The 17,158-nt window shown below is 42.9% G+C and overlaps 2 protein-coding genes across 2 annotated transcripts in view; both read right to left on the minus strand.

Annotated features, from left to right (window-relative positions):
- The window catches only part of LOC135199366 (tRNA (uracil-5-)-methyltransferase homolog A-like), a 99,041-nt gene that overhangs the window by 71,809 nt on the left and 10,074 nt on the right, over positions 1–17,158 (minus strand). The gene's annotated exons all lie outside the window — the stretch shown is intronic.
- The window catches only part of LOC135199038 (uncharacterized), a 48,448-nt gene that overhangs the window by 2,182 nt on the left and 29,108 nt on the right, over positions 1–17,158 (minus strand). The window contains 1 exon segment of the mRNA XM_064226954.1: positions 10,599–10,635. Coding sequence (XP_064083024.1) covers positions 10,599–10,635 — 37 coding nt within the window.

Consider the following 17,158-nt stretch of genomic DNA (forward strand, 5'->3'; position numbering starts at 1 on the left):
TGTTCATTTGATGTTCTCCCATTATTTTTATTTTCTCTCCTATATTAAATTTCTGTTGTATTTCTGCAAACAGAAGCATTTTTGCTAAAAAAAATTCTATAGGTCTGTATCCCACAAGACATGTTTTTTTGTTCATTTGATGTTCTCTTTATTTTTATTTTTTTTACACTCTGCTTTTGTAAGCATATAAACTGCTCAGTGTTTCATTGCAGTAGATCTAAGTATGTAATTGCTCTGTGACATTTATTTCCTTGGACATTGACCCTTTCTATAATATTTTTGTTGCTTATTAAGAATTTACCATTATTTTTTGTCAGTCAACTGTTTTTACCTTATAATTAATTGTTTAAAATCGTATGCTGGCCATCCTGGAATGCTATTGCGCATGTGCAGAGTTACAACACGAGGTTCATTTGGTAAAAGTCGAGCGTTTCTTCTCATGCGGGGGGAGGAGGAGGTCAAGGGAGCAGTGCCACCCTGCTAGGTAACATGGCAAACTAGGTTAGGATAGGGTACATTAGGCTCCTTTTATAATAGGTTTCCTTAGCTAATCCCTTCTTGAACATACAGCTCCCTAATGGTTTTGTATTCACGGAACCATTTTTCACAAGCTGTGGCGGATTTGGTATTTAAAAATACTACCTTCATTGCTTTCCACAGATCAATCAATAAATAAATATTTGACAAAGCTTGGGTAAATAACCGAGCTGGGACATAGCGGCCACCTCTCTCGGAACATGGTCACTCCCACCCCCTACGAAAAAAAACGCTCGAATTATGCCATTTCATAATTTAGGAGAAAACACTTACTACTTCGAGAGGAGCATTGAGGTCTCAGTGTACTGCCTGGATGGGCCACAACTCTTGACTGATGCTCATGGCAACAAATTCAAGTACTTTTTCAGGAAGGTGGCTGTGTTCCAAGATCAGTGGCCACTAAGTTGCCGCTCGGGATCTTTATCCTAGCTGTGGCTGATCTTGACTCGACATAAGGCAGTGAATTTAGACCCCTAAACTGTCTGATTACCCTGACCTGGTTGGGGGAAGGCAGGTTCCAGGGTGAAGCTCTCTTCCATGGATCGACCACCCAGTCCTGCCCCCTAAAGTAACGCTGAATGTCAAATACAGATCGTCAGGGCTACATTTAAGAAGTGTAACGCCTAACCCTGTCTCCTTAATAATCTGCATTAATTAATCAATCATTATTTTACGATAATCTGAGTTGGGCTGAATATAGGATTTAAGCCAAAGGTTTGAAAGTGTAACAGGAGGTGTAATAGTAGAATGGCCAGAATCTAAATGTTATTGTTTGGCCCTTTAACTGGTCATTTAAATTTTGAGCCTCTTAATCGATCGTAAATGTACATAAATATATGAATCAGTAAACTATATATATGTAAATTATATATATATATATAAATAGAAAAACAGAGGAAGAAGTAGAGAGAGAGAGAGGAGGAGGATTTGCCTAGTCGAGACATAGTTGCCAGAATGTTTTAGGTAAGCTAGGATTCGTGGACGTTGTTGGGAAAAGGAAAAAATGCGTTTTAGAGGGCTAGGCTTCGTGGACGTTGTTTGGGAAATGATAAATGAGTACTGAATACTGATTGATTTAGCCCGTTTATTTGGAAAGCTACTACTGACAACGATGCAAGCTAAACTCATAACACCAGTCATTATTATTTTTTCTTGCATTTCCTGTCTTGCTTTTGCTTCACATGCACAGTTGTGTAGGTTAGATTACTTTTGGTTTTCCGCCCTAGTTTTACATTTTTTTTCTAAGATAATGATTGTTTTATTGGTTTTTGTATCCTCAACTATGTAGCCTATGCTTGCTGTGTAGGTTAGCTTAGTTCTCAGCCTGGAAAAGTTTGAATAAGAGTTACCGTTTGATCAATGGTTAGTTACCACTGATCAAACAGAAATTCTTATCTTGAACCAGTTTACATGGTTTTGCAAATGGATTATTGGAAGGTTATTCAAAAAGGCCAATGATTGGTAAGAGGAGACTGGAATCACCATTATCAAACCGACTCACAAGCAGGCATTTCATTACTCAATTTGTAAACAAAAATTACAAGCCTGATTGTATTGTTTGCAGTATAAGAAGTACTGACTGTTGCTTGAAAAACGAAAAACGGGCAGTGCAAAAGAAAACAAATGACATATCACTGTGAAATCTGTCCTAACAAACCACCTTTGTGCATTTTGCCAAGCTTCAAAATGTACCATACTGTAAGCAAGTACAAAAAGACCTGTGAATGTAAATAGCGATACAAAAATGATATTGTCATGTTACAATAAAGTTTTATACATACTTACCTGACAGATATATACTTAGCTATAGACTCCGTCGTCTCCGACAGAATTTCAAATTTCGCGGCACACGCTACAGGTAGGTCAGGTGATCTACCGCCCTGCCCTGGGTGGCAGGACTAGGAACCATCCCCGTTTTCTAATCAGAATTCTTCTCTTCCACCTGTCTCCTGCGGGGAGGCTGGGTGGGCTATTAATCGTATATATCTGTCAGGTAAGTATGTATAAAACTTTATTGTAACATGACAATATCATTTTTATACATTCAACTTCCCTGCCAGATATATACTTAGCTGATTAGCACCCATTGGTGGTGGGTAAGAGACAGCTAACTACTGAAATAGACAGGTAAACAACATATGTTGTAGGTATTTATAAACCTTGGTTCCTACCTTATTAGGCTGAAGACTTCGCGGGCTACTGCCTTGGAGTCTGCTTAGCCTCAAGAGCCTCAGCGAGATAATGATCTATGGCTAAGAGTTCTTGTGGGTCTGCCAATGGGGTCTTATCCACTTACTCGGCAGAGCCTAAAGGCCTTTGTCATTGGGTGCTATTCCACTAACATGACAATACACCTTGTTCAAGGAGCACAAAACCGATCCCGATCACCTGATCCTAACATCCATGTTAGTTCTAAGATTGTAAGGAGTTAATCCCCGAACTCCTCACAAACAACCAAAAAACTCGAAACATAATTACACTTTCATTACAAAATATACAAAAAAAATTTTTGTACTCCCCTACTAGTCATACATACCCTTGATCCCCTACCAGCAATGACACTTCTGCTCCCGTGCGACAGTAGTGAGCTTGCTATAGAAACCAAGCACATATCTGACAAGAGGTTTATGTACGATAAAAACACAAAATTAAGGATCAGTCTTTGCTCCAAGAGCCAGTACTGTATCTGCTGATACAAAAGGACCTAGTGAGAAGCACTTTCTCATAGGTCACTCTCACGTCCTTCAGATAATGAGATGCAAAACACTGAATTGCACCTCCAATATGTAGTCTCAATGATATTCTTCAGAGACATATTCTTTTGGAACGCCAAAGACGTTGCTACTGCTCTTACTTCATGCGTCTTGACCTTTAGAAGACCGAAGGATTCCTCCGAGCAGTTCTTGTGAGCGTCCGTAATAAAGCTTCTCACAAAGAAAGCCAAGGCGTTCTTGGACATGAGTCGTTTGGGGTTCTTCACTGCACACCAAAGACCTTGTTGACCAAGCTCCCATCTGTCTCTTCCTCTCTAAATAGTATTTAAGAGCTCTCACTGGACAGAGAGATCTCTCTATCTCTCTGCCTACCAGGTTAGATAGGCCTTTTACCTCAAAACTTCTGGGCCAAGGTTTTGATGGGTTTTCGTTCTTTGCCAGAAAACATTGTCTGGAAAGAACAGATGGCAGCATCTCCTTTGAACCCCACCGTGGAATCCAGAGCGTGTAATTCGCTCGTCCTCTTGGCTGTAGCGAGAGCCACCAGGAACAAGCATTTCCTAGTGACGTCGCGGAAGGACGCCAGATGTAAAGGTTCGAATTTATCCGATGAAAGGAATTCAGGACCACGTCTAGATTCCAACTAGGTGTTCTAGGAGTAGCTGCTTTCGAAGTCTCAAAAGATCTAATTAGATCGTGTAGATCTTTGTCGTTAGCAATGTCCAGGCCTCGATTCCTGAATACTGAAGACGCATGCTTCGGTTATCCTTTTATTGTCGAGACAGATAGGTGTGATTCCTCTCTCAGAAAGAGGAGGAAATCGGCAATATTCACTATAGAGGTACTGGAGGAGGACAGCTTCTGACCCTTACACCACCTCCTAAAGACTTCCCACTTCGACTGGTATACTCTTTCTCGTCGAAGCTCTGCGGGCTCTAGCGATAGAGCCCGCAGCCTTGCGAGAAAAGCCTCTCGCTCTGACAAGTCTTTCGATAGTCGAAAGGCAGTTAGAGCGAGACCTGGGAGGTTTGTGATGAAACCTCTCGAAGTGGGGTTGTCTGAGTAGATCGTGTCTGTTTGGAAGCGATCTGGGGAAGTCCACTATCCACTCCAGTACCTCCGTGAACCATTCCTGGGCTGGCCAAAATGGGGCTATGAGTATCAACTTCGTGCTCTTCGAAGCTACGAACTTCCTGAGCACTTCCCCCAGGATTTTGAACGGGGGAAAGGCGTAAGCGTCCACACCCGACCAATCCATGAAAAACGCGTCTATTGCGAAGGCTCTCGGATCTTCTACTAGAGAGCAAAAGGTCTCTATTCTTTTGGAGAGGAACGTCGCAAACAGGTCTATGTGAGGTCTCCCCCACAGGGACCAAAGACTTCGACACACTTCTTCGTGAAGAGTCCATTCTGTGGGAAGGACCTGGTTTCTCCTGCTCAGTCTGTCCGCCTCTCACATTCTTGATCCCTTGAACAAACCTTGTGAGGAGAGTTATGCCTCTTTCTTCCGTCCAGGTTTAAGCAGGTGTCTTGTCAACTGATAGAGGGAGAAAGAGTGCGTGCCTCCTTGCTTGCGTATGTAAGCCAGAGCCGTGGTGTTGTCTGAGTTTATCTGTATCACCCCGTCTCTGACTATCTCTTCGAAGAACTTTAAGGCTAGGTGTATGGCCACAAAGTTCCTTGCAATTGATGTGCCAGGACACCTGTTCCTTTGTCCAGGTGCCTGACACCTCCCTTGCTCCCAGCGTCGCTCCCCATCCCGACTCCGAAGCGTCGGTAAACAAACACTTGGTCTGGGTTCTGCAGAGCAAGCGATACGCCTTCGTTCTTTTGAAGCTGAGGGATCCACCACTTCATATGATCTTTTACTTCTTGTGGAATTGGGAAGACGTCCGAGAGTTGACCCTCCTCTTCCCCCCCCAACTCCACACCTCTTTGAGGAAAAACTGAAGAGGGCGGAGGTGAAGTCTCCCTAGCGAGAAGAACTTTTCCAATGAGGACAGGGTCCCTAAAAGGCTCAGGTAATCCCTCGCTGAGCTGTTTCTTTCTTTCTAAGAAGCTCGAGATTCTCGACAAACCTCGAGCGATTCTTTCTCGCGAAGATATACCCGAAAACCCCGAGAATCCATCTGAATCCCCAGATAAACCAAGTTCTGGCTGGGGATCAGTTGTGACTTCTCGAGGTTGACGAGCAACCCTAGCGAATCTATCATGTTCCTTGTTACTTCTAAGTCCTCCAAGCACTGACTCTTCGACTTGGCCCTGATCAAGCCAGTCGTCCAAGTAGAGGGAGATGTTTATCCCCTCTAGGTGAAGCCAAGCATCTTGCTGCATTCGCCATCAGGTTGGTGAATACTTGTGGGGCTGTAGACAGTCCGAAGCACAGAGCCCTGAACTGAAAGATCTTGTCTCCTATCACAAAGCGAAGATATTTCTTTGACAAATGGTGAATGGGAACGTGGAAATAGGCGTCTTGCAGGTCCAGAGAGACCATCCAATCTCCTGGGCGAAGCGCCGACATTACAGAGGTGGACGTTTCCATACGAAACTTCTTTTTCTGTACGAAGCGATTCAGAGCGCTTACGTCCAGAACTGGCCTCCAACCCCCCGATGCCTTTGGTACTAGAAAAAGGCGATTGTAAAATCCCGGGGAGTGTGGATCCTGCACAAGTTCGATGGCCTCTTTTTCCCACATTTGCTCCACCATTTGAAGGAGAGTCTTTCGCATTAACGGTCTCTGTACCTCGCTGACAGTTCCCGAGGCGTAGATGTTAGGGGCGGGCTGTCGTCGAAGGGGATTACATATCCTTCTTTAGGAACCGACACTGACAAAGGTCGGCTCCCCTTTGTGCCCATACTCCTGCAAAGTTCAGGAGTCTGGCGACCCACTGTGCTTGGAGGAGCAACAAGTCACTTCGATTTCTTGAAGGGCCTAAATGAAGACCTTCCTCTCTTTTCAGAGCTCTTCTTTCTGGCAGGGGGACGAGCCGCTGCACCTCCACGAAAGGGCTGCTGAGTAGGACGAGATTCCTTCTTAACCGTCGACACTACCGTTCGTCCTTTCTTGGACGTTTGCGTAAGTAGGTCTTGTGTCGCCTCTCAGTTAGCGAGCGAGATATATCCTTCACTAACTGAGAAGGAAACAGATGATCTGATAGAGGGGCGAACAGTAAGGCAGTCCTCTGGCTCGGAGAAACCCCTTTCGATAAAAGGGAACCATACACTGATCTCTTTTTCAGGAGACCAGCACCAAAAAGGTAAGCCACTTCACCGAACCGTCCTGTACTGCCTTGTCCATGGCAGGACAGGACGCTATGGAGAATTTTCTGGGTTTTTTCAGAAACTCCGGATCCTTAGATTTGTTGGCCAGAACTCCGAGTGACCAATCCAGAAATTGAACACCTCTAAAGTGACAAAAAGTCCCTTTAGAAAGTGGTTCAACTCTGAAGTGCTCCACGTCGCTCTGACCGATCCTAAGGAGTGACGTCTAGAGGCCTCCACTAAACTGGAAAAGTCGGCATCTGCAGAGGAAGGGTAAAGAAAGACCCATAGTCTCTCCTGTCCCATACCAAATACCTCTCTTCCCGTGCAATCTGGAAGGAGGCATGCAGAATACCGTCTTTCCTAACTCCTTCTTCTTGTCCATCCAAGAATCTAAAGAATGGAGTGCCTTCTTCATTGATATCGCAGGCTTCATTTTCAAAAAAGGCCGACGATTTAGCCGTAGCTGAGCTCGAAAAGAAGAGAACGAGGAGAAGGAGGAGCCGCAGGACTAAGAGAATCCTCCAAACTCTTGTAGTAGTAATGAGGCCAAGACTTTATAACTAGAAAGTCCCTCATTAGCAGGAGGTTCGTCGTCAGACAACTCGTCTAACCCTCGATCAGACGAAGGAGAAAGTTCACGTTTGGAGGGAGAGTCCTTCCAAGACCTCCTATGTTTCTGAAGGAGAGGAGCTCCTATTTGGCGAAGAGTCATAACCTCCAGGAACGAGTCCCCGACTCTTGACTCCTGGCTCTTGACTCTTGCCTCCTGACTCCTGCCTCCTGGGCTCCGACTCCTGCCTCCTGACTCCTGCCTCCTGACTCCGGACTCCTGCCTCCTGACTCCGGACTCCTGGTTCCTGCCTCCTGACTCCTGCCACCTCCTGCCTCTTGGCTCCTGCTCCTGGCCTCTTGGCTCCTGCTCCTGCCCTCCTTTGCCTCCTGGCTCTTGCCTCCTGGCTCTTGCCTCTTGCCTGGATGCCTCCACACTCTTGGCTCTGGGCTCCTGCCTCCCTGGTTGACCCCTCCTCACTCCTGGTCTCTTGGCTCCTGCCTCCTGGGTGACTCCTCACTCCTGGCCGGTGCCAGACGTCTGATTGTTTCTCCAGGTTCGTACCGGAAACCTCACCTCGAGTAGGAGTATCGATCCTGGAGTGAATACCTCCATACGTCTGGAGGATCTTTTAATAGGAAGGGAAGTGTCTTTCCTTCTAGGAGGCTCCTTTGACAGGACTCTTACAAACGACGAAATCTGTTCATGCATCGCCATCATGAACCTCTTAGTAGCCTCCTCTTTATCCTCTTCGGGAGGAGGGGAAGGAGGAGGGGAGGAGTCCATAGCCTCCACCTCCTGCCTCCTTCTCATCTGGTTGAAAGAATGGCTCTTCTTGCCTTCTTCACTCCCGATGGAGACTCCTCAGGGAAGTTTTCAGGGCTCGAGTCAATAGTCGGCGCCCTCCAACTCCCTTGAGAGGCCGAGATCGATCGGAATCTCTCCAATCACGTCTCGGTGATGAAGATCCCGACGACGAGAAACACTCACGTAGGACGCTTTTACAATAGCGGTCCTTGGCAGTCTGGGGTGTCACAGAAACCGCCGAAGGGACACCTGATCGGTGGGGATTCTCCACACCTCCTTTCGGCTTTCGATTCCTTCTCCTTTCTGGGTCATGTGAGCTTGGAAGAGGTCTAGACCTAGGAGCGTTGCTGAGCCGACCAGATGCCCCCTCCACTACACTAGGGACACTCATATCACTGTCCACTGACAAATCACTAGCCTTACCTTGTATGGCAGCCATTTTGTTTTCCATCAACTTGAAGGCTGCTTTTAGATCTGCAAGTTCTTTCGCTGGATCTACAGGTTCTGCAATAGGAGAAGGGGCTGCAATGGAAGGAGAAGTAGCAATACTTACCCTTGGGGAAGATCCCAAGCTTGGAATTAGTTCAGATCTAGAACTACTTAAACTTCTATGAGAAGCCTTCCTCACTCTTTCTCTTTCTAACTTTTTTAAATAATTAGTTAGATTCTTCCATTCGTTCTCACTCAAGTTCTCACATTCCTTACAAGTATTAGTAAAAGAACATTCATACTCCCTGCACCTCTTGCATACCGTGTGAGGGTCTACCGAAGCTTTCGGCAACCTCACCTTACAGCCTACATTCACACAACGTCTCACAACCATACCAGAGTCAGACATATTTAAAGAAAATCCAAAATCAAGTCCACAAAACAGTCCACAAAGGCGTATATTATGCCATCAACCATCCAGATACGTCACCAAAAGTCGGTCAAGAAGATCAATTGCCGGTGAAAAAAGAAAAAACCAATCGAGAGGAACCAACAACAATGTTGATGGTCCGGGCGACAGAAGAATTCTGATTAGAAAACGGGGATGGTTCCTAGTCCTGCCACCCAGGGCAGGGCGGTAGATCACCTGACCTACCTGTAGCGTGTGCCGCGAAATTTGAAATTCTGTCGGAGACGACGGAGTCTATAGCTAAGTATATATCTGGCAGGGAAGTTGAATGTATAAAAATAGCGGTTAGCTGAAGTTTTATTTTAAAAGTTTTCTAAATGAAAATACCCATTTCGTTTGAGAAGAGATTTTTTTCGTATATAGTGCACGAAATACTTTTTAATTTCATTCCTGTCTTTATATCATATATGAAAGGTTCTCTCTGTTCTTTTCATATAATAAAAATTGAACTGCATAAAATAAAAGTTATATTGCAAATTCTTTTCCATTCTTTCTTTCAACACTACAAAATCTCAAAAAAGCAATACATAAAAGGTAACTATTTCACCAAAGAAAAAATATTTGTGTATAGTCATTTATCAAGAAATGGTTGCAATTCAATCCACATGCCTTTGTTTTCTTTCATTTAGCTCCCCAAAAACAAATGCTTGGGTCAAGATTATGTATAATGCACTCCAGACGCGTTTTTTTTTTTTTTACTTTTTTACCATTTTTTCTAAAAGAAAATATATATATATATTTTTCAGGCCTTTAATCACATTTTAAGAAAAAAAAATAATGCCAGATATGGAAAATCTAGGTCCTGTTCTTATAGCAAGAGGTATATGAAGTCAATTGGTGCAATTTCATTTTTTTATGAAGTTTTACGCACCCAGGGGGATAAATTCCAAATGCATATTGACGCAGTCTAAGGGTTAAGCAATGCCTACAGTGCACCGCCTGAGGTCCACTGATGGCATTACTACCCCCCTACGGGAACGATAATCTGAGAATAGGATTTAGGGTAAAATACCGTATGGCAACCTGGCCTCTACCGTAGCACGACCACCTTCCCGAAAAAATATACGAACTGGATATTGATATGGCAGCTGTATCCTGATCGTGATAGATATTGGTACGGCTGTGAACTGCGCATGTGCGAACCCTTGCTTACCGCCTCAGTAGGCACATCTGTGACAGCAAGAAAATGGGGACTGAACAACGTGACTTGTGTAATAATAAAAGAAATAAGTTTTTGCTGAAACAGATGTTTTCAGTCGTAAGTCACATAGGTTAAGTTAGGTTAGTATGCTAACCTATAGGCTATGTTAGTCTTTCTCGGCCCCCCCGTCAGGTAACATGTTCTCTTAGGTTAGGTTAGGTTAGTATGCTAACCTATAGGGTACACAATCACGGACGATCCATCGTCATCACGCTGGCCAGGTCTTATTCACTTGATATTTAATTGGTGAAACAAGAATGCAATTACAACTTTAAGCATACCATTCAAAAGATTGAAGTTTCATCAACATAATGTGATATATGAAAGCCCAATACAAACTAAAATAAGCATGTGACGCTCTTCGTAAAATATGTTTTCAAGGCAGTTTGAAATCCAATATGGCGGCTATCGTCAGGCTGGCCGATCTAATCACGGACAATCCACCATCTTTCACAGCCTTCCCAGCACTCATTTGAACAATGTTAGCGTATATATGTAACGTTTATTGATCTTACTCAAGATTGCAGTTGTAATCAGCACAATAAAGCAACATTTTGTTGTCTATATTAGTGAAAGTATGAAACTTGTTATTCTCGGGGCCATGGATTGAACTGAATTCATTTTTACCTTGTAATTGGTGGTTTTATCCTTACTGCCATCACAACTGAAATTTCACAGTGCTTATTTGATTGTAATTATACACATTGTTGGTCTTAATCCACTCCAAATTGCACTTGAACCACGTTGCTGTTCCTGGTTCCTAAGCGCTCACCCCACAAACACAGTTACGAGCAGCAGACGATGACACTGTTTATGAGGTGCAAAGCTTTATTCCCTTAATTGTTTACTTTACTCATTATTTAGTTTAACTTTACTTTGTTACTTCAAAATGTTTATTTAATTCATGTCTATTATTCCTTTTTTGCTACCAAATTACCCCGAAAAATTACAGATATTTCTAAAGTAGATACAATTCAGTGTTTCTAACCTTGTCGTACATCTGGCTGCCGAAAACCATCGCGAAGCAAACAACGAATTAGTGAATTATAATTTTTTTTGCTAGCACTTTTCATTGATTTAGTAAGTTTACATTAGTATTTTGATTTTTTTAAATAACTGTATGCCAGAAATAAATGTAACCTTTAATGTTTGCATACTAAGAATGGCAAAATCATCGTTGCCACATTAGTGGCGCTCCACACACATACGCCGATGCATTATCATAATCTGTTTCCATGAATTCTAGTTGTCATAGTAATTCAAATAATGATAAAATTGCTTTAATATTTATGTATATAAACTTCCAATACATAGGCTAATTTCACCCATTTCCACATTTTGTGTAAGTCTTATACCAAGTTTGGAGGATGAACACATACCAATTGGCAACAGTGAATTCCATGTGAAATAAAATGCACGATGAAATGTTAAATTATATTTCTAGTGAATCGTTAGATATATCCACCAATGTAAACTATTATTAGATAGATAGATGGAAAAATCATAAAAAATAAGTTTAAACTGAAGCAACTTTCAGAGAGAGAAGGGAAGGTGAAGGAAGCAAGAAGTACAGGGGTGGCAGTGGGGGGATAGGGTAGGTGGAGCTTTTTACTGCTGTGTTCGTATCCATTTCTGGATAATGGAGTTTTCGTCTCCTGGTATAAGGACAAGTGTCGTTATTCTTTACGATTAGTGATTCACAATACCCTTATAAATTATAGCACTGAGTGTAATACACTATAGCAAAATCTCGTTCTGATACGATGTTCGTTACAGAAATATTGCCAGAAAACGTGCTTGCAATGTCTCTGATACCCATAGTAGGTATGTTGCTTAGTTGTCCATCAAGTTTTTTGTTATCAAGTATTTTTTACAAGCTAGCTATTGTATAAATTTGTATTTTTCTCAATCAAAACATATGCTCCTCAATGCTAACTTTCCTCTTTTAACGACTTTCTGGTCATTGCAAATTCGGCCCCATTAATTTCTTATGGTGGGAAAACAGACAAGAGGCCCAGGGAGCGAAAGCCATTGCGTCACACTATGGCGGTAATCCAGCAGTAAAACATATTCATATAGTACCCAAAAAGTAAATAATAAAGATATATGTATATGCGCATAACGATTATAACAATTACATGAATAGCTGATAACAATCTGCATGAATAATTGGTAAACTGTTCTGAAAGAAAGTTGAGTATAGCAATTATTGGTAAACTGTTCTGAAAGAAAGTTGAGTATAGCAATTCATTTACAATAGGTACAAAAGTCAAGATGTTGTGACGTCATAATACAGGACTTAAAAAAAAACGTTCTACTAATTCCGTAAATAATTACTTAAATTTGAGTCAGGAATCGAGTTCCTTTTTCACTAAAGAATATTTTCAAGTTAATCATTATAAATACTATGTAAAATATTGATGTTTTACTAATTATTTAAATAATTATCTAGCCTAGTGCACGCTTTGTCGTCGTCTCCTACCAAAAATGATATTGTAATGATACAATTAAGTTTGTTCATACTTACCTGGCAGATATATATATAGCTGTATTTTTCCGAATCCGACAGAAATTTAAACACTTACGACACACGCAGTGGGAGTCAGGTGGTTAGTACCCATTCCCGCCGCTGGGAGGCGGGTATCAGGAATCATTCCCATTTTCTATTCATAATTTTTATTTCCACTGTCTCCTGAGGGGAGGTGGGTGGGTACTTGATTATATATATCTGCCAGGTAAGTATGAACAAACTTAATTGTATCATTACAATATCATTTTGTTCATGAAACTTACCTGTCAGATATATATATAGCTGAATCCCACCTTTGGTGGTGGGAGTAGACAGAATAGAAGATTTTAGGAAACATATATATGCAGATAATTGATATCTTGATTCCTTACCTGTTAGCATAGCTGACTTCGTGGTTACTGCCGCGTAAGTCTGCTTGTGCTACTAGAGTTGCCAGCGAGGTAGAGACCTATATAGCTGGTGCACTCCAGATGATCTGTCAACAGGGGCGAGACCACGACGTGACTAGACCATATTGACCATACCATGAGGGCTAAGAAGTAAAATAAATATATATATATATAAATATATATCACCACCTGACCCACCTAGCCAAAGTTAAGGTGTGTTAACTAAGGCTTAAGAGTTAAGAAGTCACCGTTGTCGGCGACTCAACTACTAAATTAAGAGCTCTTCCTAACCAGTTTCTACAGGATAGGATGAGTGGGTTACTTCTTGCCCCCAAGATTGTGTCTGCAGACACGTATGGCCCTAGCGAGCAGCAGATCTCATATGCCATCTTCACATCTCGCAGGGAGTGTGAATTGAACACAGAGTGCTTCGCTAAAACATGGTACTCAGGATGTTGCTGAGTGCCATGCTCTGTTGAAATGCTTCCGAGGCCGCGCCCTCACCTCTGAGCATTCAAATCAAAAGATTTCAAATCTTTGTGCAAACACAAAGAAGGAGCTTTTTTGAAAGACCTCTTAAACAATAAAGCCAGGGTGTTCTTCGATATGGGCAAGTCTGGTCTTTTCGGAACACTGCAGATTGTCCGTACGACTTCGACTTTCTTGAGTTTTATGTAGATAAAAACTTGAGAGACCTGACAGGGCACAGGACTCTCTCTGGCTCCTGCCCACTAACTTGTGCCATCCTTGCTTCCAAGCTCCTGGCCCAAGGACAAAACGGGTTTCCATTCTTAGGCCATAACGAAAAGCTTAGAGAGCACAACCGCCTTGTGTTCTCTAAAGCCAAAACTTGTGACGATGCTTAAAATCTCACTAACCCCTCTTTGTCGTATCTAGGGTGGTTAGAAAAATGCCTTCCTGATCACATGCAAGAAGTTAAACAGGTAGGAGATGTTCGAATGCTTTGACATCAAGAACTTCAGACTATGTCTAAGTTCCATATTGAAAGCTTCGATCTGGACATGCACAGTCAGTCCGTCTGTTTACTAACGTCACGGTGACCGACCAGTTGACCAGTCAGACGAATCAAGGACAGCAAGGCTGTACCCTGAAGACCATAAGGCACTATTCTTCGCTGAAGGATGAGTGTTTGGACTGCTGGGCGATTCAAGCTAAGCAAAACCATTGGGGGGGGGTGTCAACGCAAACCCAACGTCGTTAGCGAATCAACTCCTGAGCCACTCCTGACTCGAGCTTCTGGTGCCAGGAGAAAGGAGCGAGGAGCAAAAGGCGATTCAGCATCCCGAAGGACGAATGCCTGACAGTCCAACCTGGTCTCATGTTAAACGATCATCGGGGGGTGTATAAACGCAACCGACTTCGTCAACAAGAAACTCAGGGCTACTATATGTCTCCTGATCTCGCACGAGTGTCTGACTCCGAGAAAACAGGTGAGACAAAAGTAGATGGTGAGCGAGTTTCGAGATTTCACAGAAACTCAAAGATCGTGAAGGGCTTTGTTGTTTGACAGAAGCAAATCTCTGAGCCCAAAGGCCGTCAACAACATATTTTGCGTATTCTTAATAGTTGTGACTGCCAGCTTATCCCATTTCTTCAAACGGAAAGGGAAGACTGCAATCTTATGCTGTCAACATCTCGATAGTCTGAACGTAGTCAGACTCAGAGCGGAGAGGTTTATAGGTACCTTTCGTGTTAAAGGAGACCGACTCTCTCGGAAAAGGTCCTTGGAAGGACGTGACCTCTGTGAATCTAGGGTCTTGAAGGCCAACATGGGGCGATTAGCGTTCATTGTCGCTCCCTGTGATGATATAAATCATCTTAATTACATTTCCTAAGTGATTGAAAAAAGGGGAAAAGAGACTAAACATCCATCCCCGTTCAATATCATAGGATGGCGTTTAATGTTACCGCTCCCGGATCGAGAAAAAGGGAGCAGAGAAGAAGAAGTCCTCTTCGTCCTCAACCTAGCGAAGAGATGAATGAAAGGACGTCCCTAAAGTCTCCACAACTCTAACATACTTCTAAAGAAAGATTCCACTCGGAAGTCAGTAGTTGCTGCCTTCGATCGAAGACGATTCGAACGGACTTTTGCAATCCTGTAACGAACCTCTAGAGGATCGTTCCATTCTACGCCTGTTGTTATAATAGGCTCTCTCGTAAACCCGACCGGGACCGAGAGAAGATACTTCCTAAGATATGAGAGAGCTGTGGAAGATCAGAGTTGATATGACCATGGTTCCAAAAACTCGTTTCGAGGACTGGAGGGACGACTGAATTGCTTACCACTTCTTTCAGATTATGATCCAGGACATCTGAAACCCTCTCCAGATGTCCGGCAACTTCTTTCTATCACCTCAAGAGATACTTAACGCACCGAGAGATGTTCAGAATCATTCCTAGATCTTTAATAAAATTTCAGTTTCCCGGTTAGGAAAAAACTGTAGAGGTCTGAATTGCAGTCTATTCAGGGAAACAAACTTCTTTAGGAAGGAAATGGTCCCCAGCAAGCTCATCATTCCCTCACACAGTATGTTTACTTCCCTAATAAGGCTGCGCTTTGCCTAAGCAAGAGAGCATATAATAGTGCAATGTTGTGGTAGACTCGTAGTCCTATACCGTGCGGTAACGAGCACCGAAAGGAGTAAGATATCTCTGTAGAACATATTAAGGCCAAAACGAATGCAATGTTTATTCATTCATGTAAGAAATCCCCACAATCTTAGGCTAAAATCCGTGATTGTAGGGCAGAGATACAGTTCGTCAGTCAATCCCGCAGGAGAGGAGAGACGTACTGCCAGCACAGAGATACGGTTAGTCAGTCAATCCCGCAGGAGAGAAGACAGGAGGAGAGAACTTAACCTACAGCGCATGACAGCGAACGAGTTGGTACTGGCTCGTTTGGACTGGAGGAGAGGAGTCAGAGGACAGTGACAGCAGCAGCTTACGATCGTCCGTCATCGTCGTCTCTTAACTTTATGCCTGGGTTGCCAGCTACCCTATTCTATGAAGAAAAAGGTTCGTTATTTTTAGCATAAAGAGACTCTCAAGCTGGGTATATTTAAGCGAAACAGAAAACGCTAAATATATAGATGCGTTTGTGTCGTCAGAACACTACCATACAACGGTAAAAGATAAATCGGAAACTCCTGGAAGGCTGCAGGGAGTAACGATTAAATGTCCTTAAAATGGACCATAGACCTCTCGGTTGCCATCCGAAGAGGTAACTACAGCAAGCGTATAAGACTTGAACCACCAACCAGAATAAAATAACGCAAGGCAAAAATATGAAATTATAATCACAATAAAGTTTGTTCATACTTACCTGGCAGAACATATATATAGCTGAATTCGGAAATACAGCTACATACATATCTGACAGGCAAGTTTCATGAACAAAACTTAGGAGAATCGAAGCAGTCAGCTCAAGCTTCTTATGTTATTGGACATAAGCGTTCATTGACGTAGTCTACAAGTCTATTTCTTGTACGAGTCTGCGAATGACGAATGAGAGCTCTTCCGAATCTTGTCAATAAGAGCTTATTCGCTTACGCAATAGCAAGTTAATGAGATTGGTTTGTCAATGAGAACTAACCCATTTACGGGACAAAAAAGAGATCTTTGTCAATGAGGGGATACCCACTTACTTGACAAAACGATAGTATATTGTCAATGGGGGAAAGTCACTGAATTGACAAAACGTAATCCAGGAAGTCGAGCATTTTATTTTCCGATTCCCGTCTCAAACGAGGAAGGGGCAAGAATCCTGTTAAGAGACTGGGCTTACGTCAGGTATTACGACTTTGTTCAATTCGGCAGCGTAGTCCCGACTAGGAACTAACAAAATCTATCATCTGAAAAGCCCTTTCAGATGGGCTAAAAAGCTGGCAAAATTATCCTGGGAAGAGGAAGAAACTCTCCAACCAGCTTCCTCTCCCGTATCACAACTAATGCCTGCTAAAGCTTAAAATTTATTGGCAGTATGGCAAAGGCAGTCCTGTCTTGCGCTTTCCTGAAGAGCGTACTTTTGATGAGTGCCTTTGCAAGAATCCTACTGAACGTTGCCGAGAGTCCTGACGTGCAGGACATCGAGCCTTTATAACCCGTAACTGCCTTATCGCAAAGTCTTGACTGCGGTAGTGGCAACTTAAATTATTTGGCAGAATGGCAAAGCTTGCGGTAGAGCAAACGAGAACTTCCCTTGAGCTTTCCTTAACTCCATCCACCTATGCGAAAAGCAATATTAATTG

The sequence above is a fragment of the Macrobrachium nipponense genome, chromosome 25 (assembly GCF_015104395.2).
Source record: "Macrobrachium nipponense isolate FS-2020 chromosome 25, ASM1510439v2, whole genome shotgun sequence".
In the NCBI taxonomy this organism is placed as follows: Eukaryota; Metazoa; Arthropoda; class Malacostraca; order Decapoda; family Palaemonidae; genus Macrobrachium; species Macrobrachium nipponense.